At 37.5% G+C, this 27,338-nt stretch overlaps 1 protein-coding gene across 1 annotated transcript in view; it reads right to left on the reverse strand.

Annotated features, from left to right (window-relative positions):
• Window positions 1-27,338, reverse strand: part of LOC134791629 (uncharacterized) — a 178,913-nt gene that overhangs the window by 77,053 nt on the left and 74,522 nt on the right. The window contains exon 2 of the mRNA XM_063762677.1: window positions 11,571-11,740. Coding sequence (XP_063618747.1) covers window positions 11,571-11,740 — 170 coding nt within the window. The remainder of the gene's footprint in view (window positions 1-11,570; window positions 11,741-27,338) is intronic.

Below are 27,338 nucleotides of genomic sequence, written 5' to 3' on the forward strand. Positions count from 1 at the left end.
AATTTCGTTATCTAACCTCTCTATCACTCTTGCTTATTCGAGCGATAAAGAGGCAGATAACTAAATTTCGATTTTCGCGTTTCCCGGTAGGTCCTTGTTAACAAACCGCCTTGATGTATCAATGACATATTTTTTTGTCTGTGAAAACTTGTCAAAAAACAGTTTAAAGCACAGTGTGTATAAGTTACTCTATGGTTTACTCGAGCTAGTGCTGCACTCTGGCGGCAGAACATTGCAGTAATACCCCCTATTGAATTTTAAACAAATAAAGCATGCAATGTAAGTAATAAAAACAAATTATTTTGAAACACAAAGCTCCCTTCTAGATAGGATTAGATAAAGGGCTATTCACAATTAAGAAAATTTTCTCAATTACAATGGTGTCAGAAAGGGCTCTAGCCTTTGACTCGTTCACGGCTAGCATTTATAATAACACCCCTTCGGGCCCCTAATACGGTCTCTAGGAGGCTTCTAGTAGGCCCTTCGAGTATTTTATGTCGTTTCGCGGGCTTTGGACAGCCCTTGGCTATTTTCAAAGGGATGAAGAGTATCTAATGATGAATATTGTTAAAATAAAGGGCCTTATTAGACTTTTCTATAATCCTGTTTTTTGTGTTTTATCCCTTTATATTTTTAATAAGCCAAGGTTTTACAATATTTCATTATATACTTCGTAAGTATTGTACACCCGTAAGTATGTTCTATCTTAACAGGCACCGGAGTCTAAAGTTATATTGAAAATTCACCAAAACCTAGTGTTTTCATTCGATAGATTGACGTGCGTTTGCGTTATGTCCATTTTTGTATGGGGTTTTGAACAGCGCGCCAAGCGGGACGTTTTGGAAACTCAAAATCACATACAAAGTGACACGTAACAAACGCGTACGTCACGTCACGATATCGAATGAGATTTACACTAGCGGTACAGTAAAACAATGTGCTAACGCATACTAAACTACTCTTAACACATTCAGGGCCAAGAACCCGACTGTCGGGTACACTGTTCGTAGCGACTATGCGCTCCATACGGCAAAAACGTGGCTACCCGCTACGAGCGCAACCCGTAGCACTTAGTGGCAATCAAAGAGAATAGATAGTATAGAGGGCTATTGCCAAAGTAAATTTTGTAGTCACGGTACATTTACTGCCATCTATCGACACACGATTAAAACTTAAAATAAAATTTAAAATGTATAAATTAATCAAAATATGTTTACGGATAAATGATTTTTAATTTTTATTGTTCCATACTGACCCATGTTCTTTCACTGATATGTGTTAAAATTGTTAAATATCAAACGGTGTCGTCAACGCCATCTAGCCGAAAATAGGCCAAAGGTATGGCGCCATCTATTCGAGAATGACTTTTTCTTGATTTCTGAGGCACGTTTTTTTCTTAGACTTTATTTATCTTATACGGAGTTACATAATAATGTGATTTAGTGTTTAGTTTTAAAATATATTTTTATATAATATGTATGCTAGTTTTTAAGGTATTTATGTATGGGCCATTAGTTGCCTGAAATCAAGATTTTCATTCATTCATATATATCTCTGGTGGCAATAAATGTGTTAAGGCATGTAAGCAAGGGAAGGAATAGAAATTTGCACGCTTCTGGTAAGCCTCCAATAGCCCAGTGGGTAGCAGCGATTGGACCGGTTTTCCAAGAGGTCGCATGTTCGAGTCTTGCCGGAGGTGGTGAATTTTGATTGGTGAAGCTTGATATTTTCAGGTTACTATATTGTTTAGGTATCAAGGGCTACCAAAAACAAGTTCCTACTTATGTGAAAGCTTAAATACCTCTCGTCAATTTAACGCGTTCCTAGTAGCATTCTAAAGAAGTCTAGGTTTTGTTTTAGCAAGCTCATCGCTTAAACACTAGTTTTCCAGAAAAAACCTCACATTGTAACCCAGAGGGGAAAATAGGCTAATTTAAGATTAACCTAGTTTAACCGAAAAACGCATATAGGTACACACATGACCTAGGTATGTTCCAAGAAACTCATAAAGGGGTCAAACAGATCAATGTCTTTCCTGTAGACATACATACACAAGAGTTAAGGGCTATAAAGGTTAATTTTCTTATTTAACCCTTATCCACGTGAAAAGGTCCTCCTTTTATTTAGAGAACTATGATAAAATCATTGCTTACATGCCCACAAGCTGTTAACTATTCCCCACAGGAGAGAAAAATGTACTGTTCGCGATAACACACTAGTTTTCTCTCCTGTGGGCAATAGTTAACAGCTTGTGGGCATGTAAGTAATGATTTTATCATAGTTCTTTAAATAAAAGGAGGACCTTTTCACGTGGATAAGGGTTAAATAAGAAAATTAACCTTTATAGCCCTTAACTCTTGTGTATGTCTACAGGAAAGACATAACACAGTGATCTGTTTGACCCAAAGGTGACGTTCTGTTTCAGATTGCTCAAGCAAGTAGGTACTGCTGCAGTATTGCAGCGCATTAGAGTGACATTCCATTTCCAACTGCAGCTGCAATACTGTTCATTTTACTATGGAAATCGACAATGACAGCGACGCGTTCAGTACTGGTAGTGCAGCTGCGGTTAGAAATGGAATGTTACCATTACTTACTGCCGACAATATACTGCCGTAAATGTCAAACACGACGCTGACCAGAATTTTGACATTTGCGGCAGTTAAGTATGTCGCGCTGCAATACTGTAGCAGTAATCAATCAATCAATCAAAACATTTATTTTCAGGCTACTAAGGCCCATAGATACATACCTTACAAACTAACATATATATACAATAATAAAAAACTTAAATACTAAAAAATCATTTTCGTGACGCAGTTTTCTGTTGCGGCGTCACTTGCTCTGGTGTAGGATTCGGCAGATTCCCACGGAACCGCCGAAATATCACACCCTTCGGCCAGAAGTCCGTGCTCGCGATGGCTTCCAGCAAAGGCCGCGGCACGCGCACCACAAACGAGCTGAAGTGCACGTAATGTCGCGATCGCAGCTGGAACACTTTCAACTCGTAACGGGTCTTCTTGCGAAGATATTCCACCACATCGTCTGCCGTGGCGGAAACATGCAGGTAATGCTTGGGCAATCTGAATTCGAACGTCACCTATATCACAATCCGGTTCGACGCTTAAATATCTATTCCAGCTACATATGAGTAGGTATTAAGGATGACTCACGCTAGACCGGGCCGAGGCGTCCGATTTTCTATGACGGCTGATCAGTGATCTCGTGGTGCTTTCCATAGAAAACGAAGCGCCGGAAGCTCCGGCCCGGCCCCGGCCCGGACGCGTGAGTCACCTTTTAATCAATCAACATAGGTAGCCCGATACTCTCCAATTTAGTACAGGGAAATTAAATAACAATTTGAATACTGAGCCAACATTATACAAGCATTACTTTTACTATACAACGTAATATCAACCTTGTGTATATCATTCTACGGTTGGTTTTTGAATAGCATCTAAACGTGGATACTAAATCGAGACCACTGATTCGCTTGTACACTGTGCTTACTGATTACGGCAGAATTATTAAGTACTTTTGGTAGCACGTGTTTTAGCTTAAAATGGCGACTAAAATGTAAATTAATTTAATATTGTATTTATACGAGTCATAAGTGATAGAGATAGTGATAAGTGTGGACTGAACGAAGATGTAGTGACAAAAATTGAGAGAGGTATGTTGAGATTGAGTTGGTGTGTACACGTGGAAAGAATGAGTGAAAGCAGGCTAATAAAGAGAGTGTATAAGGGAGAAGTAGAAGTGGGAGTTGGAAGGGGTAGACCTAGGCGGACTTTCTCTGATTAGATGGGGGAAATCCTGAAGAAAGGCCAGGTCAAGAGCACCCTAAACCGGCGAGCGTGTATGAGGAATGTTATGAAAGCGAAGGAAGGGAAAGAGGTATTTCAGGATCGTAGCAAGTGGAAATCCGTGGCCTCTGCCTACCCCTCCGGGAAATAGGCGTGATTATATGTATGTACCTATGTATGAGTCATCATTGAATCTTTTTTGAGCATTGTTCTTAACGCTTTAATTATTGATGGAAAAACCCCAAGGGAAATGAAAGAAATTGTCTGTCAAAGACACTCACAGGTTTTGACGTTATTTTGTTACATTATATTCCATTCCATTTAGTGTAGTAAATAAAGGTAGTAGACCCCGCAGTAATTCCTCTGCCAGAAAAAACTTTACAATATAATAAGGTATCAAAAAATAAAAAGTATTGTATAAATATCCAAAGAATAATAATAATAGTATTTAGGTAAATACCTGAAGTCTTAAATCTTTAATATCTTTTTATGGAAAAATGCTCCGTTCAAACTTTCGTCTTCACCGGACATATTCATGTAACGTATTGCAACAATCTATATGAAATAAAAAAAAATATCCCAGAAGAAGTGCCAATAACTTATTTGGTAAAAAAATTTTGGACGGAGGAATTACTCGGTTAAATATTATATAAACATAATATATTTGTATTTTTACGTATATATACCTAACTTAGGAGTGTTTCTAGGGTTCCGTACCTCAAAAGCAAAAAACGGAACCCTTATAGGATCACTCGTGCGTCTGTATGTCTGTTTGTCACAGCCTATTTTCTCGGAAACTACTGGACCAATTAAGTTGAAATTTGGTACACATATGTAAATAATAAAGAAAATAAATTTATTTCTTAATTCCATTCAATACAATTCAAATTACATCATAAACCATATACAACTAAACCTATTAGTAATTAACACTTATATCTAAACATACTCGATCAAAAATTAGTAACCCAAAGATGGACATATTTTTTTTATAATTTTAAAATACATAGATTCGAAGTTATTTAAGAAAATACAAATAGCCAAAAATGACCATTCCCCCCTGTATCTCCGAAACTACTGGGTCTAAAATCTTGAAAAAAATACACAAAATAGTTCTTTATCTATAGATGACAGGAAAACCTATTAGAAATGTGCAGTCAAGCGTGAGTCGGAATTATGTACGGAACCCTAGAAACGCGAGGCAGACTCGCACTTGGCCGGTTTTTTTTGGATATTTATATGTTAGTTTCGGCTCATACTATACAATAACCTCCATACAACAACTTGCTTGATTTCCTACACTAATTCGGCTGCCAAGAGGATCACCGGCTTAATGAGCCGTAGCAAAAATGGTGGGACAATGCTTCATGATAAAGGATGACTCACGTTAGACCGGGCCGTGTCCGGGCCGGAGCTGCCGGCGCTTCGTTTTCTATGGAAGCATCACGTGATCACGGTCATCTGTCATAGAAAAGTAAGGCCCGGAAGCTCCGGCCCGGACACGGCCCGGTCTAACGCGAGTCATCCTTAATTGTATAACATTGAAAAAAAGGAAATTGTTTTGGGGTATACTCCATTGGAGTATTAAAATAATGAAGAAAATAAAAAACCATGTACACCTACACAAAATTAAACGTAGATCTTGTATTCATGGAATTAATTATCATTGATTAAACGAACGTGTTTTAAGAGCACCTTTTCTCACTGTGTACTTAAGAGATTATTTTGGTATCATGTTAGTTATCTGATGTTGGGACAATTAGGTTACAAAAAAGCGGCCAAGTGCGAGTCTGACTTGCCCATGAAGGGTTCCGTAGCAGCAAAAAGAATAGATAGTATAGAGGGGTCCTGTCATTGTAAATTTTGTAGTCACAGTAAATTTACTGCCATCTATCGACACACGACTAAAACTCAAAATGAAAACGTATAAAGTTATCAAAAAATTTATATATATGGATAAATGATTTTATTATTTTTATATCAGTTTGATCCATGTTCATTCACTGATATCTATGTGTTAAAATTGTTAAATATGAAACGGTGTCGTCACGCCATCTAGCCGAGGATAGGCTAAAGGTGTGTGCGCCATCTATTCGAGAATGACTTTTACTTGAATTCCGAGGCACGTTTTTTCCTTAGACTTTATTCGTCTTATACGAAGTTACATATATCTTTGGTAGCAGCAAGTAACATAATAAAATTGCGGTTTACGATTTATGACGTATTAAAAAAAACTACTTACTAGATCTCGTTCAAACCAATTTTCGGTGGAAGTTTGCATGGTAATATACATCATAATATTTTTTTAGTTTTATCATTCTCTTATTTTAGAAGTTACAGGGTGGGGGACACACATTTTACCACTTTGGAAGTGTCTCTCGCGCAAACTATTCAGTTTAGAAAAAAATGATATTAGAAACCTCAATATCATTTTTGAAGACCTATTCACGTATGGGTTTGATGAAAAAAAAAATTGAGTTTCAGTTCTAAGTATGGAACCCCCAAAATTTATTGGTTTTTTTTTCTATTTTGTGTGAAAATCTTAATGCGGTTCACAGAATACATCTACTTACCAAGTTTCAACAGTATAGTTCTTATAGTTTCGGAAAAAAGTGGCTGTGACATACGGACGGACAGACAGACAGACAGACAGACATGACGAATCCATAAGGGTTCCGTTTTTTGCCATTTGGCTACGGAACCCTAAAAATACACTACAAACAAAAATAGTTTTAATAGAGTAAACCCCACAAACACGCCTCTATTCCCCTCTCTTATAAATAAAAATATAATGGCCCTAGAATACTTTAATAATTATAATAAGCTAACTTTTCACGTTCGTTAACATACCAAATTGTACGCACGCGAAAAATTCATTATTAAACTGGTTCCAACCGACCGAACGTAAAAAGGAAACAATACCTACATTGTTAAAATTAGGTACCAGTTAAAGAAATAAATTGGTGCTAATAATAAGTTAAAGATAAGTATAGAATATCTATGACATCGTTATAAGTTTCACATACCTATTTTTGATACAACAACTACATATATTATATAAGTGGACCATAAGAATTTGCACAAACAGGCTCTTTTCATCTGTAACGCATTATTATACTGTCTGTCTCCATTCGTCAGGGACAAAATATCATAACCGAAAGCAATTAAGCGGTACCTATTTATTACGTATTGTACCTACTCGTATATGACTTATGTTTAACTATAACCTTAAAACTGAGTTTATTAGTGAATGAGGTGTCAATCGATTTGTTATTACGATGCGACTGACAATAGATACATTTTGTTCGACTAGATTCGAAAGAAGGAGTAGGATACGTTTAGGAGTTCATTTTCCTAAAAATACAGTTTTCAAGTAAAGGTTTTTCAAATAATTTGCTCATTTCTTTAATGTCTCTTCATGATTGCCGCGCAACAAATAAATTAGGCCCTGGTCTCCTATAAACGCCATCGGCCGCTTACAGCGTCTGCGTCACGATGCTTACTATAGAGATGTACTGTTGTGGTCTGTTTTAGACGTCGACGTCAGCGTCTTTTTTGTTCAAAAACGTTGACGCTGACGCCAGACGCCGTGTACAGCATAAAATAGGAGACCAGGGCCTTAGTGGACCACATCAACAGGAAACTAGCCGGTCGGTGTGGACCCTCCATCAAGCAGCGCACTTACACAGACTTACACGCAATCCATTGTCTATGACTAACATGGGTGAGCCATTGTTGCCAGCGGTTAGCCCGTGTGATTCTCATTGTAGAACTTGTAGGTATTGAATTGAATTGAAAATATTTATTTCAGATTTGCATCCATATTTGTTAGTATAACTTAGGAACTAATGTTAATTTTTGCACCTAATATAATATTACAACTACGAGTATATGTACATATATAGCTGGTCAAGCAGATCTTGTCAGTAGAAAAAGGCGGCAAATTTGAAAAATGTAGGCGCGAAGGGATATCGTCCCATAGAAAATTTGAATTTCGCGCCATTTTTTACTGACAAGATCTGCTTGACCAGCTATATTAAACTATATCCTAAACTAAATTTAAGTAATCCTATAACTTGGCGAATCCAATGCGCCAGGATAGGATTCTCAGGCCTCTCTGCAATGACCTCCAGAATACTGTTAGTACTGCCCCTAAGCCGACCCATCATCGAGACGATTCTCTTTCGCATAACCGCATGGAAATCGTCTGTATGGGCCTCGGCGAACATGCGCGATGCGCTACACCATGTGGGCACCCCAACAACATTCTGAGTGCATTATTATATTGCACGCGCAGGGCATTTAAGGCTTTTTTCGTATACTTCACCCACAGGCTGCTCGAGTAAAATGATTGATTGAAAGCTTTAAAAGGCACAATTTTTACCTCTCTTGAGCATCGAGCAAACCTGCGGGCGAGCATGTTAGACCTTACAGCCAATGCGCTCCCGCTCTATATCTAGGTCATCATTAAGGTCTTGCGTTCTGTTATGCCCTAGATATTTCACTTTATCCACAACAGACAGTGTGGTTCCATGCAGTACAACAGGGGGTACAGAGCTTGGCGTGTACCAGCCTTGAACATTAGCACCTGACTTTTCTTTGGGTTGTACTGCAATCCATGTGTATCAGCCACATACCTCCTCAACTACTAGACGGAGCACATAAGTCAATCGAGGTCACCACACATATGCTCTCCCTTACAAATTTAGTATGGCAGATCGACCGCTTATTTCAGTTGCGGCCACAATCAGGACCACTACTCGAGTATTTTAAAAATATTTATAATTATTAAGCTTTAGGGGTGTTCTTGGGTTATTATAGTATAAAAACCGGCCAAGTGCGAGTCGGACTCGCGTTCCAAGGGTTCCGTATATTACACAATTTTTAACAATCAGTGCCGGATTAAGATATGTTGATGCCCTAAGGATTTCTAGGTGCCCCCTCTCCCTCGGGTCATCAAGATTACATTGATTTTTTGGTAAATTGAGAGAAGTTCATTGCCGCGTTACAGCTGAGAATGGAAATCAGTCACATCATTTTATCACGAAAATTGACAGTGCCGCAGCAGTAATGTTGCAACAGAGTACCTAATGCTGTTGCAGTCGCCACCCGAATGTCACCTTTATCATAGCTTAGAAAGTAATAGAAACGCGAGCGAAGCGAGCGCGGAAAAATTTTCGATATAAAAACGCAATATGATAGACAGTTGTAAATTTTTACTTTTAGTATGGAAATCAGTCACATCATTTTATCACGGAAGTTGACAGTACTGCAGCAGTAACGTTGCAACAGAGTAATGTTGCTGCAGTCGCCACCCGAATGTCACCTTTATCATACCTTATAAAGTTATTGAAAACGCGAGCGAAGCGAGCGCGAAAATTTTTCGATATACAAACGCAATTTTACTTTTAGTCCCAACCAGGCGCGAATCCAGGATTTCATACAGAGAAGAAGAAGAAGAAGAAAGAGAGAAGAGAGAGAGAAGAAGGGATGGGACAGTTTTCTATCAGCCTAGCTTCGCATAGGGCTCGATATTTCTTAGGCTTCGATATTCGAGGTTGTTTTCATGCATAAAATATGCAAGAAAGCAGAGTTTGGAATTGAATTGGCGAAGTGTGAGAAAGGCAGTAGGCCTAGCTGCGAAAGAGGAAAGCTTGGATTTGGATCCACGCCCAAGTGTAATTAAGGCAGAAGGCCTCGCATCAAGGCCTCGTGGTGCCCTAAGCACGTGCTTGTTTTGCTTATTGGTTACAAAGTCTTTATTAATTCAACCATTAAAGTCGACGAGTACAAAAAACTTTAAGCTAGCTCTCAATTTAACATTTTTTTTAAACATTATTTTTAATTTGACCTTACAATTACTCGTAAGTAGGTAAGACCGTTAAATATTTAAAATGATTATCTTATCAGAAAATTATCACCAATTACTCTAAGAAAACTACTACTCTAAGTAATCCGGCACTGTTAACAATGTATTTTTTATGTGAAACGTGAGTGAAATCTCTTTAAAAACTCCGTAGGGGTCGGATTAAAAACTGTAATTAAGTCCGACTCACGCTTGACTGTACATTTCTAATAGGTTTTCCTGTCATCTATAGGTATAGACCTATTTTATGTATTTTTTTCAATATTTTAGACCTAGTAGTTTCGGAGATAAGGGGGGGGGAATGGTCATTTTTTGCCTATTTTCTTGAATAACTTCTAAACTGTTGATTCGAAAATTTAAAAAAAAAATTATTTGAAATCCTTACAATAAGCTCTTTTATTTGATATGTAACATGATATAGTTTGAAAAAATTTTTTTTTCATTTTTTCATTTACCCCCCAAAAGTGGCCCCCATGTTTAAAATTCATTTGTTTACGTTACATGTCCGTATTCGGGTCACAAACTTACATATGTGTACCAAATTTCAACTTGATTGGTCCAGTAGTTCCGGAGAAAATCGGCTGTGACAGACGGACAGACAGACAGACAGACAGACAGACAGACAGACAGACGCACGAGTGATCCTATAAGGGTTCCGTTTTTTCCTTTTGAGGTACGGAACCCTAATAGCGTAGAATACAACTCTATTGTGCTGCTGGATTCGTAGCATTTTACAAGTAAAATTGTACATATGTGTGGTGACCTCGTGCTCTTTGTGAACGCTTCATAATGCGGTGTCTGGGTAGTCTGTGGTCTCAGCATACGTCTCACAAACCGCAAACACTTTCCTAAGGGCACTGATAGACGAACTGAGCAGCATCATATCGTCCGCATAACTAAGATTATTGGCACAAACACCATGTATATAGCAGCCTGAATATGTGCTACTCAGTTCGTTTATCAGTTTATTTATAGGTATAAAGGTTAAAAAGCTTGGGAGACGTAAGCCCTCCTTGCGTCACACCACACTCAAGCTAATACTCTGTAGACATACTATCCGCCCATCTCACCTGGTTCAATTGATTTTGGTACCAGTAAAAATCACACAGGCTTTGTTATAAATATGGTGGTCGCTCGACGGGTCAAGTTTAAGATAGATTACTTTACATACTAATAGTTTAACTGCTATTGGCATACATAAATTAAATTACTTAAATTAAAAACCATTCTTATGTTGGTAACCTGAGTAATCGAGTCGCTATTGGTCGGAAGGGGACATGAATGCCAACTCAGATCCACGATAATGTTCCACAATGCAACCTGCGTCGCGCCCGGTCACTGAATAATAGCCAAATCGTTGATTTATGGGCGTAAATGCAAAATTTTACATTAATCGTGCCTTTTAGTCGATTTTGAACTCTATGTTGTAGGGGCTTGAGTTTAGTTTTCTTAAAATTTTAGCTTAAATTCTTAAGTGAGGAAATATGTTTGATGTAAATGGCCGCACCTTATGAATATAATTTTGAAATGTTTTTAAAGGCTCATGTAAACCGATAATTGCTAATGAATAATATTTGACGACATACTATTTTTAATTTCTCATAGAAGATACTGGGTATATAATTATATACCTACTGCTTACAAACAATAATACCTAATCTAATGGTTTTCGGATTGATGGGAATTTACATCTATTACACTACACAACAAGGTAATTTTTAACTGCTAATAATTTGTCACATTTAATCAATATAAAATAATATTTTTTCCTCTTCTTCTTCTTCTAAAATGCTTTATTCGAAAGCGCAACGGATGAGTCACGCGAAAACAAACGCAGTCAATTATGTACCCGCTGAAAACAAAAAAAACCCTCTAACGTACACGTATCGTAATCTTACCTCTTGCGGGGTATATCGGAAGATCTCGTGCGTGCCGCGGTACCACTTGACGGAGTGCAACGCAGGGTCGTTGCGTTGCCGGGTATACTGGCAACGGAGTTCAGCCTCCTTGCTGGGGTCTGTCCACCGCGGGACCTCTAACGAGGTTATTGTGTGGGACACAGTTCGAGCTGGAACAAAGAAAAACGCATTTTTAGTATGGAAACACAAATCAATATTACAAATGTATAGTTAAGTAAACAGTTTAAAGTTTTGAATGCTGAAAACATGCTTTTTACATATGGATACCTGGGTCCTGGTGTCTGAAATAAATATTAACATTTTCTTTTTTTTTAGTTTGTTTTCGTACCTACTAGCAAAGACATATGTAACTTCGTATAAGACGAATAAAGTCTAAGGAAAAAACGTGCCTCGGAATTCAAGTAAAAGTCATTCTCGAATAGATGCCGCACACACCTTTAGCCTATCCTCGGCTAGATGGCGTGACGACACCGTTTCATATTTAACAATTTTAACACATAGATATCAGTGAATGAACATGGATCAAAATGATATAAAAATAATAAAATCATTTATCCATATATATACATGTTTTGATAACTCTATACGTTTTCATTTTGAGTTTTAGTCGTGTGTCGATAGATGGCAGTAAATTTACAGTGACTACAAAATTTACAATGACAGGACCCCTCTATACTATCTATTCTTTTTGCTACTAGTAACTCTTATAAGCGTTATGACGTAGGTAGGTTAAGGTAACGTTCGGGGTCCGCCCGCAGCGACAATACTGCCGCACTATTTGGCAATAATTGCCGATTGCATTACTATAGCAAATATCAAAATTCCGGGCAGCAGCATCGATTTTGACATTTACAACAGTAATGCAGTCAGCAGTAATGTCGCACTGCAATACTGCAGCAGAAACAGCACACACACAATATAAATATAAGTAATAAGAGAAAGTAGAAGTGTAGCAGACGCGAGACGCCACACCTCTGGCCCCATTAGGTACCGTCTCAAGGCTAGGCTAAGTAAACACATTTATTTCAATGACAGAAATTGTTTATGTAGGCACGAGTATGTAGTTACCAATTCATATTAATTGATTGTTACCTGGCTAAGTACTAAACATTTTTACTAAACAGGTTAATTCTAACGTAAGACTACAGACTTGGTGGTCTAGAATGAGTCGCGTTCTCGCGCGTGCGCGAGAACGTAACTTATGCTAGACCGCCTGCTAGCATGAGTTGCGTTCTCGCTCGCGACTTCATTTCTAGTGCGACTTCCAGATCGGTAATTACTTTAAATTAAGTATACGCTACGTTAAAAACAAGGCAAGCGAGAAAATACAAGCACCGAGTAAAATAAGCCTCTAGTTTTTGCGCCGCAACTTAATTCATTTTCGAGCCAAGTCCACAAAAATAAGTCCACTCGACTTCATAAAACTTCCTTCGCTAAACTTTTGTGCCCCGAGACAAGACAAATATTATGAAGTTACTCTTACACGGAACATTTGTTCGTTTTGCGTAATAAGTTACGTCTTGCGCGGAATTTATTCGCTGGCGAATTCAAATGAAATTTTAATTTATTGAGAGAAAATGGAGTTTTCAAGGTGAAGATGTAACAGCTAAATACATTCAACAGTTGTACAGATGTAGTGCATAATTTTATTGTTTTCCATCGTAATTTCTCGGAAACGTTCATTTTTGTCATGCTACTTCAGTCAACCTCAGTACTTTTTGTTCCGAGACTGACTGAAATAGCAAGACACGTTGGTAAGTTTCCGTGAAAATGTACCAAAGCAGAGCTGTGTTTATATTGGATTATAACAATCATTACTCTGTACAACGTTGTCGCTGGTTTATTGCGACATATTGCCGCGACGAAATTAATGTGGCGGGGGAAAGACAAGCAGAACGGAGTCAGACAAGAAAATACAGAAAACCAATACGCGACGTCACAGTATTGGTATCAACAGTAAGCACAATTTTGTTTTTATTTAAACAAAAAATGGAAAAATTCACCGCTTCGAATAGGCTCCAACTTGTGACCTTTGGGAACACCGATCTCTTAGCGCCCCTTGCACCATCCCACTAACCTGGGGTTAACCGGTTAAACCGTAAACCCCGTGTCAAGTTGTACTGGTAACCATGGTAACGCCAGGTTTAACTAATTAACCCCGGGTTAGTAATTGGTGCAAGTCAAAGTCAAAGTCAAATTCAAAACTCACTCAAAGCCGTATCATAACAAGATCAGAACTCTACAAATAGTATAATCTGAATACCGCTCGTACAGTGTTTCAACCGCCATCCGTTTCATCCGTCATCAAACACACAAAGTTCAAGACACCGCTGCCTCCGAACTCGTAGAAAACTACTTTTTCTTTAAACTGAAGTCTTATCTTTCAAATATTTGACCGCTTTACAAAGAGAAAGTAATTAATGGCTCTCTTTTCCTTAGTTTTCTTAATTAAGGCGTATTTCGCTTTGTTCCGTGTCCTGCAAAAACGTTTTTGCGCTTAAAAGTAAAATTTCTGTGGTCAAATAATCGTTAAGCTAAATTTAGAATCCTTAAAACGGAATTTCCTTAGAGGATATAACCAACGGAGACGCCATGTCTAAAATTTTCGGTACAAAATAGTCTGCCGTTTTTTGCGGGGAAGGGGCACAACAAATGTATAGGTACGTCATGTCAGATAAACGTCAGTCCATACATATGGTTGACATGTGGTTGACCATTGGCCGCCTATTTTCGACAGAGGGGAACGCCTGTTAATGGCGGCTTCATTGTTAATTACTCCGAGGGAATTTCTGATAACGCCACGCCGACGCCGACCTGATTTACTTAATTAGAATTCTGTGCTTCAAAATTATTTTATTATTCCTCATTATGGTACCTGTTTTAAAGTGTTAAGTGTGTAGTGTGTTTTGTAAGTGTGAAACAGTTTTTAAATGGCCTGCTTGACTCTTTAAACTTTCGATTCAATTTCGATTATGTATAGGAGTATCATTTAGACCATGTATGCATATTTAGCCTAGGCCGATATATAATTCAATCAATTAATCATTAATTAGTTGATTGATCAATTAATTCATCTTTACACATAATTATAGCCGTTCAATCCAATCGAAATATCTCAATAAACTGTTCAAGAATAGACTCTGACTTTTTGTTTTTTTAATATGTCGCACTATTGTTTTTATTTAACATTTTTGCATAATTTCATGCAGTTTTCATGACTACTCCCTATTTTTTATACCATGTTCATGGCAGACAAGTATACCACCCAACTGAGATTTTTTTAAACATGCCTGCAACCCTCAGATGCATCACACATCACACAATTCAATACTAACTCACATTTATAGACGGGTCTAACGCGAAATTTATTCAATTACCTTTATTTACCTACGTTTCGACACAGGTTTCACTGGTCGTGGTCGCGGCTAACAACAACAATTCAATACTGTAATTAAATTCTGTGTTTACTTATACGTTCCAGTTCTATCTCGTTTAGAATATCCGTATCTCGGCCTCTATTCGACGGGAAATCCCGTTCTTTTCGGAAATTCCTATAATGATACAAAAGCCTATGTCCATACCCTACATTTCAAGATACGAGTATCTTCATTGATTGCTCTCAGAAATCACTCTGAATTGCTAAAGGAAATGTATAAAAATACTTGAAAAGGCTATATTATTGAAACGGCCATTCTAAGTTGATTGAGTTCTATTCACAACGGTTTCATACCGATGATTTTGGGAGATTGAATGGTAAAAGGAAAGGCATGATTTTTTTTACAGAATCTGTGAAAAGACATGAACTATTTCTAATTTCAGAAATAATCTTCAGTTATAACTAAAAGTAGGTAATTACTTCAATGATATTTGGCCATCCTGTAGACATCACTATGAGTATGTTTTTTTTATACTACGTCGTTGGAAAACCAGTATACTGCCCGCCTGATGGTAAGCAGTCTCCGTAGCCTATTGACGCCTGCCACTCCAGAGGTGTTACATGCGCGTTGCCAACTCTAACACTCCGCACCCTCGTTGAGCTCTGACAACCTTACTCACCGGCAGGAACACAAAACTATGAGTAGGGTAAGGGTTGTATTCAATTAGTTACAATAATTATGTTACTGTTGATCTTCTCCTAGTGGACGTAGATGCTCCGGAGAGAGACGTGCACTTTAAACATAGTCAAGTAGAGACTTATACAGGATGGAACATTTCTAGAGACTAAGCTGAAAGGATAGTGTTATCTAAGCGATCGACAATCGAGTATTTATAATCGTAAAGCTGGATTAAAAAGTAAAACAAAATCATTAAAAAATTTACATCAGTGACAACCCTACAAAGTTATTAACATTTTAAATTGACACATGTCATGTCATTCATCCGATTTACTTGCTAGGGTTGAAACATGCAGATTTTTGCACTAATGTTTAACAAATTGTATCTCAAAAACAGTTAGAAATCTTACTACTCGGCCATGACATTGCGCGACTGGCGACGGCAGCGGCGGCAACCATAGATGGGAACGAAAGGGCCGATGGCTGCCTCGCTTCAACCTACGGTTGCCGCCGCCGCCGCCAGTCGCGCAATGTCGTGGCCGAGCATTTAACGTGATTAATAAGTGAAAAATAAAGTACGTATCCAAAAAATTTCCCCGTTTGCAGAAAAGTCCCTCATTCTGTTCCACCCGATATTATAGCTATTCTGATATATTGTACGTCTTTGGGTATGTATGCTAAACATCTCCGTTTATGACGGTCCTCTGAACCTCTGACCAATGTTTTCCTCCTGTACAGAGTTTGGATTTAAATTTATTGCAAAGGGTCCAGTCCTTACACAGCTTAGGTTTCACCTCGTACGACCCATCATATAAAGTTTACCAATTTTTAATTTGAACCTTATTCCATAAGTAAAATGGAACGAATTTCGTTTGTTTTAAATGCAATGAAACAAAAGAAATGCTACTTTATTTGGTTCATCAAAGGTTCAAATTAGATTGCAACGAATACGTACATTTTAATGTACATTAACAGGCCTATTCGGAATTCGAGATAATCACAAGATCTTGAGACGATTTAGAGATCAACTAGATCTACATTAGATATCGACTAAATGTGACTTGGATATCTAAGTCATAACTTGTCGAAATCGTTCAAGAGGACCTCCAGAATCGCGGAAACGTCAAATTTGACATATCTATCTTACAAATATCATTAAATTATCCGTCTCGTAACTTGTTGAAGTCTAGTAGAAATCTGATTCATTTTCGGAATCGAGCCGTTAGTCTCACGATGTTAAAACAACATAATATATCTTTTATGCTCATGGATTATGAAATGGCCTCCTAGCTTAGTCGGTAGTGACCTTGCCTACGAAGCAGGAGGTTCCGGGTTCGAATCTCGGTAAGGACATTTATTTGTGTTTATCACGAATATTTATCTATATAAGTATGTATATCGTCGGCTAGTACCCATAGTACAAGCTTTGCTTAGTCTGGGGCTAGGTCGATCTGTGTAAGATTGTCCTCAAAAATATTAATTTATATTTGACGACTGGTCTGGCCTAGTGGGTAGTGACCCTGCCTGTGAAGGCGATAGTCCTGGGTTCGAATCCCAGTAAGGGCATTTATTTGTGTGATGACACAGATATTTGTTCCTGAGTCATGGTTGTTTTCTATGTATAAGTATTTATATATTATATATATCGTTGTATGGACAAGCGCTGGTGGCCTAGCGGTAGGAGCATGCGACTTTCAATCCGGAGGTCGCGGGTTCAAACCCCGGCACGTACCAATGAGTTTTGCGGAACTTATGTACGAAATATCATTTAATATTTGCCAGTCGCTTTTCGGTTAAGGAAAACATCGTGAGGAAACCGGACTAATTCCAATAAGGCCTAGTTTCCCCTCTGGGTTGGAAGGTCAGATGGCAGTCGCTTTAGTAAAAACTAGTGCCTACGTCAAATCATGGGTTTAGTTGTCAAGCGGACCCCAGGCTCCCATGAGCCGTGGCAAATGCCGGGATAACGCGAGGAAGAAGAAAATATATATTATTATCGTTGTCTGAGTACCCACAACATAAGCCTTCTTCAGCTTACTGTGGGACTTAGTCGATCTGTGTAAGAATGTCCTATAATATTTATTTATTTATTATAATATATTTTATGAAGTTTTTTAACTATTCTAAATGAATAAACACCTCTATAATATAATACAATACATTTACTCTTTAATGCACACCTCAATAAAAGAAAACAGAAACACAAGCAGAATCAATCAATCATTTATTAAGTGTTCCCTCTGCCCACATATTCTGCCGTCGAGTGTTTTACCGGTTCAGAGCCGGATGATCCGGGTCGGCCAATATTTCCCGGGCATGTTGACCGTGGCTGACACCCGGATCGGTGCACCTTTGTTTAGCGGAGCTTGTCAAACTTTGGAACTGTCAAACAAAGTTAAGCATAGCCGATAAACACTAACGGCATGCAGCAAGCACAGTATCGTCTTTATCATAAGGGCACAGGGGGCCCGTGCCCAGGGCCCCCATCCTCAGGGGGCCCCGAAGGACAGACAGTAACAGTATATTTGATTACCCATAATAAATAGAAGATCATAGTCGAAAAATGTTAGTTTAATTAGCTTTCTTTACTTTCCAAAAGGGCCCCAAATTCTTATGTGCCCAAGGGCCCCAGCATCGTTTAAGACGGCGCTGAGCAAGCAATTGCACTATTGAGTAGGTACGGTCGAAAGTATTAATTTATGACCCATTTCGTACCTTGTCGCAGTGACAATCAATATGAAAGTCCCTAGAGACCTCATACTATTGTCACTGTGACAAGGTACAAAATGGGTACATAAATTAAAACTTTCGACTGTACCTATGGCAAATAACATATTTGTGGTACACAAATAACGTCAACGCTGCCACGCCACAACGCCAAAACGATTTAAGTACCACTATAGACTTTATATGAAATATGAAATACTAGCAAAAGACGTCACGGTCAACTTACCTACTTTTTATAGTTCTATACGATTTATAAAATAGAAATTGTGTCTATAAATAATATGTGTCAAAGTTTTTCTAATATTGTTCTGGTGCTTTATTTGATGCATGGTGTGAACTAGTTTATTTTAAATACAGTCAATATCCCTATCAATCGCCATTATTAAGAGTTTGTTTGTGTGTCCGTAGACTGTGACCGAACATTTTCGACTCATAAATGGGTTCTAAATTATAATTATGGTCTAAAAATTAAGGCTCGGCTTGGCTATCACGATCATTGTTCCTGGGTTACGTATATTTTCTATGTTCGCAATGTCATGGCCGAGCCGTAGGTAGTCGATTTGTATAAGATTGTCCAAAAAAATGTACCTACCAACGACTTTTTCATTAGAAAAATTTTGACAATGGCACTGACACTCGTCGGCACACCTTGGTGTATAGCTTGTGAAAGTTTACTGGACCTGTCAAACTAACTTTATCGAACTTTATTATTATTCCGTCGGCATCGGAGGTAATACTAAAAGGTCAACTGGGATTTTTGCGTGTTTAGGGTTCCGTACCCAAAGCGTAAAAACGGGACCCTATTACTAAGACTCCACTGTCCGTCTGTCTGTCACCAGGCTGTATCTCATGTACCGTGACTATCACAGTGATCATCTCTGAAAATTTCAACTGTCTAGCTAGCATATAAATATTTAAGTGGGGCTCCCATACAACAAACGTGATTTTTTTTGCCGTTTTTTCGTAATGGTACGGAACCCTTCGTGAGCGAGTCCGACTCGCACTTCGCCGGTTTTTTTTCTGTTGTTACAATACCTACCAACGGTAGCCTGACCTATCCCGTTTCTGAATTTGTCCCTGTGTATTGCGTCATACTTTTTTTTTATTCTAAGTAGTCAGTCAGCACACAGTCTGTAAATTCAACGTTAATTTGACCTAAATCCAGTTCTAAAGTAATAATTTTAAACGCTGAAACGTTTTTGCTGGTCTGTTGAGTTACAGAACAAAGCGAATGTCTTATTAATTAATATGAAATTAATGGAAAGCGAGCCATTAATCACAGTGCTTTCTCTTTGTAAAGCGGGCAAATATTTGACAGAAAGACTTCAGTTTACAATTAAACTAGTTTTCTCTGAGTCGAGATAAAACGGTGTCTTGAACTTTGTGCGTTGGCAAACGAACGGTGATTGAAATTAATAATTAGACCCTGAGGGTGTTCGAACCTGGCTGTCCCAAATCGGTACTTAAACGCTTCATTTTAAAGTTCACTTCACTTTGCCAATTCACTATTAGCACTTTCACTATAACACTTCCACTTTTCTTTTGTTTGAGAGTAGTACTGAATTGATCTTGACGGCTCGACCCCATTGTTTTAGGAAATAAACTTCGTTAGCTAGTTTACATTTGACAAAGAGACATCTAGCGAGCATTTGAGCATCTAGTTTGTGTTGTGTCACGTTGTGTGTGTTATTTGTTAATGTATCTATTTTAAATATAGTTTCTTTCTTTCTTTCTTTTTTTCTCTCTCTCTCTCTTTTTCCTTTTTTCTTTCTTTCTTCCTTTCGTTCGTTCTTTCTTTTTTTCTTACTAAGTCACAGTAACCCAACAGATATGCTGCAATTTAATTTCTCAACATAGGGCCTACCGCAAACCACTTTCAAGACAATACTCTTTTTTCTTTCGTTCATTCGTTCGTCAATTTGCCTCTCTCTCTCTCTCTCTCTTGAATAGGCACATAAATGAAAATGAAAATGAAAATGAAAATGAAAATGAAAATGAAAATGAAAATGAAAATGAATGAAAATGAAAATGAAAATGAAAATGAAAGTTTATTGGTAACAATGGTTACAAGTCTGTTTAGTTAAATAGTACATTTAGTATATATTTTTCACCTACATACACAAACATGGTAAATTAGGATTTTTTAGACATCAGACAAATTTACAATTTGGAAATTAATTACGTATACATTTATATCATTATATTACATTCATTTTACTATATATTTAAGATTTATTATTGTTTATGTGTTACATTAAAATTCACAATTTATCATTATATTATAAGCTAAGTGGCATGTCAAAAAATTCATTATAGTCGTAAAACATATTAGTAAGGAGCCACTTGTTTAATTTAGATTTAAAACCGGCGGTGGAAGTTGCATTTCTGACGCATTCCGGGAGGCGGTTAAATACTAATGGTCCGAGACAATAGACCGATTTCGCCGACTTCGCTAGTCTGTGACGCTCTGCTACTAATCTATCTGCGTATTTATTGCTACGTAGGGGGTACTTGGGATTTGTACCTCTGCATTTAAATAGCTCTCGATTGACGTATGTGATAACATAATATAATTTCTATTTTCGCGGAGGCGATGAGGAGAGATTTCTTTTCGACAGTTTTTTCTGGTGAAGTCTATTCCCAGCTGTGATCTGTATACAGTATGCACTGATCCCTAACTTCGGTAATCCGAATTACTCAACGCGTGACGGAACACTTAAAAATCAAAATATCCCATTAACTTTACCAACACCTAGTTTAATAAAACAAACAAACACATAGTCCCATCCCGCCCATTTTCCCTCCTCCTAGCCTAAATAATGGCCGTGGGGTCCGTAAGCAATACGTTAAGCTCTCATTACTAAGTCATCTCACCTTTCTCTCCCTTATTCCGTAAAACCATACTCCTGCAAATGCTGCTAAAGCTTTAAGTTTCTAACTGTTCCTTCATGGAGCTCATTCTAAATTATGCGAAAACGGAAAACTGGAGTAAATTTCTAGTTTATTTATTTATTTATACTAATATGTCTCTTATAGAGGAGAGGCCAATTCGTAAAAACTACTTGTAACTTTTTGTACGTGGGTCAAAATTAGCTTCCAAGATTTGACCTACACCAACATACTAACAGGGCCAGTTAAATAAAAGCTTGTTAAATCAGCGGCATCGCGCGACAGGTTAAGTCTGGAATAAGGCACCTGGCTATTTTGTATTCAATCACCGTTTGGGCCACGCGCGGGTTGATTAGAGGCATCAACAAATCTCTCAAAGGTCAATGTTTAAGGCATTAGGCTTAGGTTTGGCACAGAATCCAAAGTGATGGTGTAAATATGATGAGGTTGTAAATTCAAGTAAAGCTAGTGTATTGTAGTAAATTATGGTAGTAAAGTAAAGTATGGTAGGAGCCAAGTCCTCGAGTCTTATCATATTTGAGTCTGAATTTAAAAAATCTTACACTTTAAAGTAGAATATTTCCCGTTTTTGCGAGACGTTACATAAAAGCGCTCGAATCTTATAAAAGATTTTGACGTTGACATCTTTAGACAAGTCTACAAAACTTTTACTTTTGATCCGGCGAAGGGATCTGCAAAATTAATTTTATTAATAATTCTAGTTTGTAACTGTTCTTATAATATGTCTGAATATGTATATGCAGGTAACTAAGACTAAGTAAGAAAACTAGATCCGAAATAAGATATTTTTTATTAAGTATGATTTTTACATAATTGCTCCTGCTGCTATTTATGCCAGCAATATAATATTCTAATACATTATTGTAATTTATATTAAAACGTTAACCTAACTCTTTAAAATATATTGGAAACATTAGTCGCTCATTATTTTATATAAATGACGATCCAAATAGAGGTAACTGAATAACAGACGGACGGTATCGGCCTGTCAAAATTTTGTTCTAACTGATAGGCCGATACCGTCCGGCTGACTGTTAGAGCGGTTTCACACTACGTCCGATCCGAATCCGATCCGAACCCGTGAAAATATGGGTCTAGAAAACTCGGACCGAATTCGGATATTCGCTTACGCACTAGTCCTATCCGAACCCGTGAAAATATGGGTTTAACTCGGACCGAATTAGGATATTCGCTTACGCACTAGTCCTATACACTGAACTAATACACTGGATGCCTGCCGCTTCACGTCACCCAGCCGCATACCCCGCCCGCCCCGCTGCCTCTCGTACGCAGCTCGGCTTTAACTCGGACGCAATGCGCGAGTAATACTAAGGCTACTTCGGTCCGTCAAAAATCTTCTCCGGAATGGAGATTCTAGAATGACGGAAAGAAATCGGATGACGGAGATCGGATCTAGTGCGTAACTTACCATAGAAATAGTTCTACGGCTACAACGGGCCACATTTTCACGGGTTCGGATCGAATTCGGATCGGACGTAGTGCGAAACCGCTCTTAATCAGTGGGCCCCTTAAAACCTCCTATTTGTCTAACTTGCCAACGACATTAATATTTTGTTATCCACTAACATATTATGTTGTAACAAAGTATTAAGGCTGTCAAGTTAATCCGGGCTAGATGCGCCAGCTGCCCCGGACACAAGGGACAAATGTCCTGCGTCCTGCGAATACCGATTAGTAGGAACGCGCGTCGAAAATGACTCTAAGCTTTGTTGCATGATTTATGTGAGTCACGGACTAGTTGGTGCGGTAAGAAAACGGATTATTTTTTAACTGGCAGATACGATATCTGAGTGATGTCAGTTAGTTATCACTGGCCCGTACGCCTTGTTCGCGCTAATACAAATCTGGGCGAAATAAACGCGCGAATGATAACCAACTGTGACATTATTTAGATATAGTTTTGACATCAAGTGTACGTTCAAGTTGGCTTAAAAGATTGCTCTTGGGCATTAGTAATTCAGTAGATAACGTAAATGTGTTATTTATCATTTCTTATAGAGCTTACTTAGCTCCATTTCTATTAAATTTTCCCGTAACATTATTTACTTCATTTTGATGATGAATTGCGAGTCGAATACAATTACAAAAGAGAAAATAATAAAGAAAAAATCAAAACGCCAATAAATGTTACTCAATAAGATGTTTAAAATTACTATAACTTCGAACACAGCCACTCATTACATTATAAAACCTACATCCTACAACTGTACAGGTACCTAGAAAGAATTGTTAACACCGTGGCGGGTTTCTAATAATGTATAAAAATTACATTAATAGTGTACTAAACTGTCATTTTTTTTTGTTACACACTTTGAAAACTAGTGTTAACGCTAATTCTGGACTGGGGATTAGTTACTAAGCGGCAAGCAGACCCCAGGCTCCCGTGAGCCATGGCAATAAGCATGAAATAATTTTAATAGTAATCGTCCAATGAAAAACTACGTTTTATCACCTCTAATCAAAAGTCACTTTACCCCTTCCTTCATTTCCTTTTTCCTTTTTTTGTCCTTTTATAGGTACCTTTTGGACCTATATTCAAAAGCAATAAACCTCTATTAGGTACTATTAAGTATCAATATTGAATATAATTCTACCTTTAAAGTGGTTACATTGTTTTGAAATGTCAGCGCGCTTTATATAGACGAAGCTTTGTTAAATGATATGCAATTTCAGAAACAGTAATATACGTGGGACGCTCTCGGCGGGGAACATAACAAGGCATTATTAAAACTTTAATAAAGAGGGATGTATGAGCAATTAATCATGTTTGTAGACACAGACGGAAGGGAGTAACCGGCATGAATACCGGCTTAGTAATATCATAATCTTGCACCATGAAATGCGTAGAAATATGACTTTCTCTTATGACTTTACAAATAAAACAGTGCTCATACCATTGTGCATGATTCTATAGTAGGTACTATACTTTATATTAGCTGTGCCCGCTACTCTAAACGCGTAATAGACCATATATATATATATATATATATATATATATATATATATAACATATTAAAAACGGGTCGCGCACGTACTTTAAGTCGAAAATCGCTCGACGTGTTTTACTCTGTACCGAATCTGCATCATCGGGAGCCCACGTTGGTGGACCGGCGCAGACTCCTCCGGCAGAGAGGCCATATTTTAAGTATAATATTTATGTTGCAATTTTTTCCGTTTATGTACAATTTAACTCGCGTTTTCAATAAAACAGTGTTTTAAAAAAGTGACTTTTAAATTACTTTTGAGTTCGAATACTTTTTTTTATTGCTTAGAGGTACTTATTTTTATTAATAATAATATTCTTATGTATATAAAATAATTTACATCTTCTATCCTAACTTTGTAATTTGCGAATTTACCATTAGATTTCGTTATGCTGCTGTACGTGTTATGCTGTTTCAGTCAGTCTCAGTTCAAAAAGTTGAATGAAGTAGCATGACCGAAACGAACGTTTCCGAGAAAATATGATGGCACAGGATTGTTCACTACATCTGTTCCAATCTCCAATCAAAATCCACCGACCTAACATCTGTCAAAATAGCTCCGAACTGCACAAGCTTGTTAACTCGTGCGGGTTCGTTGCTGTAATTGACAATGGATCTGTGCCCATTGCCGCCCTAGAGATGTGCTAACTCGATTGCGCCGCAACGAGCTTGTTTGACTAGAGGCAGGTGCTGCAATATAACTCTAGAAGCTACGTAGAAACCTACTATGAAATGAAGAATAGCTAACTTTGGGGTGTCATTCGAAAATTATTAATTATTATTCAAATTTCACATTACAGATGAAATTGCCACATTTGTTGTTGTTTGTTATTGCAAATGCCATACATAGTTAACTTGGTCTGACTCTAATATGATTACTTATTAAATAAAGGTAACATTTAGATTGCGACTACAGCAGCATTGTTGCAGCGTTTATTGCAAGCAATGTCATTTTAAATGTTCTTAATAAAAAAAGTGACGGATTGAGCGTTCTAATCGCGACAGCAATGCGGTAATAAGAGGAACGCAATTCAAAAAAAGTAACACTGAAATCTGCTGTAGTGACACTGCAATAGTAACAATGCTAAGTCAGTCACTATCAAAATGTTACCTTAATTGTATATATTAAAATTTGTCAATAAATATCTGATTTATTGTATTTTACAAATGATTTTTTATCATTTTTTAATACTACGAGGAATAGTAATAGTATACATGTATTGGTCTCAGAAATACAAATTACACATTTTTATAACGTTTTCCAACAAACTATACCTAATCCTACAAACTAATAATTCTCACATGACCAGATCTATCGATTTTATCATCACTCTAAACTCCCAGCGCCGATTATCGGGCCGATTGTATTAGGGTAGACACAGATGTTCGAACCGTATAACCCAAATGGGGACCTCATCGACTTGATGGCTGCCCCATAGTATAAAGCCGTATTAACGACTACAGCGAAAATCAGAGTAATACTATTCAGATAGACACTGTTTACTGCAAACAGAACCGTTAGGTTTAAGTAATACGGAAGAGAAATGTTTAGTGGTAGACTCTATGTACAAGCCCTATAATGAGACTGGCTGACCTGAATACTCCATTCTAAAAGATCTCATGTAAGTATGAGTATTCAATGAATATAACGTCTTTTATCGCCGGAGTATGGTTTGTTTTAGGTGTAGGCGCAGTTAAATTCTGAATACGGTTTACGCGCCCGAATAGCAATTACATACCTTAGCCTTTTGTGTGAATGTTGAATAAGGGTGTAGTGTTTTGTATTCGTGCGAGCTATTTAGGCATACGAGCGTGGATGGTTGTGTGCCAATTAAAATGAAACCTACGAGAAAATAAACAGGAATAGAAAATACTAAGTTCCGCAAACTCAGGTAACTATAGTCCTTTAATAAAGCTATGGTCCAGTTTTTAACGATGATTATTAACGAGCCTTTTTTGTACTCGATATAGGTATCTATTCTGGAGCTTAGACACCTATACTAATGCTTTTACTTTTTAGATACTTACTCAAAATAATTTGAAAAATATTTATACAAATTTTACTAGAACTTGAATTTGGACCATAGTTGTAAGTTGTGGACTAAAGTTACCTGAGTTTACGGTAAAGAACAATTAAACATTGTGAGTCGAATTGACAACTAAATAATGAAACTAAACTTTGAACGAATAACTCTTAGAATAAGTTTCTTCTTTACGAAGCATAATATATTTTATACTTGTGCAAAAAGGATGCATAATATTTTTATCATCAAACCATATTAAATATACATATTAAGATTGTGTCTCACACTCTTAATATGTATATTTAATATGGTTTGATGATAAAAATATTATGCAAACGGTTCTTCTTCCTCGCGTTATCCCGGCATTTTGCCACGGCTCATGGGAGCCTGGGGTCCGCTTGACAACTAATCCCATGATTTGACGTAGGCACTAGTTTTTACGAAAGCGACTGCCATCTGACCTTCCAACCCAGAGGGGAAACTAGGTCTTATCGGGATTAGTCCGGTTTCCTCACGATGTTTTCCTTCACCGAAAAGCGACTGGTAAATATCAAATGATAATTTCGTACATAAGTTCCGAAAAACTCATTGGTACGAGCCGGGGTTTGAACCCGCGACCTCCGGATTGGAAGTCGCACGCTCTTACCGCTAGGCCACCAGCGCTTTTTTTGCTTACTCGCAACGGTTATTATGTTGAAATAACTGTTATCAATTTTTCATATTATTTTAGACTAACGAATATCCTTTTTGTGTTCATTTACGCATGAAAAATTTCAACTGAACGACATATATGTCGATAAAATTGAAATACATTCATTTCAATTACCGATCTGAGTAGGTACACAAACTGTGCATATGCAAATTGTTCACGAATATTTTTTTAAGTTTAAATTATTTAACTTCAATATTTTCAATAATGGGCAATACAAAGGAAAGATATATCAAAAAATCATCCGAATTTTTGTTTTTGAGCACCATTTTGATTAAGATTAAATTTAATATTTAAGACTAAGGAAAATTACCTTT

Source organism: Cydia splendana, chromosome 6, assembly GCF_910591565.1.
Source record: "Cydia splendana chromosome 6, ilCydSple1.2, whole genome shotgun sequence".
NCBI classification, from domain to species: Eukaryota; Metazoa; Arthropoda; class Insecta; order Lepidoptera; family Tortricidae; genus Cydia; species Cydia splendana.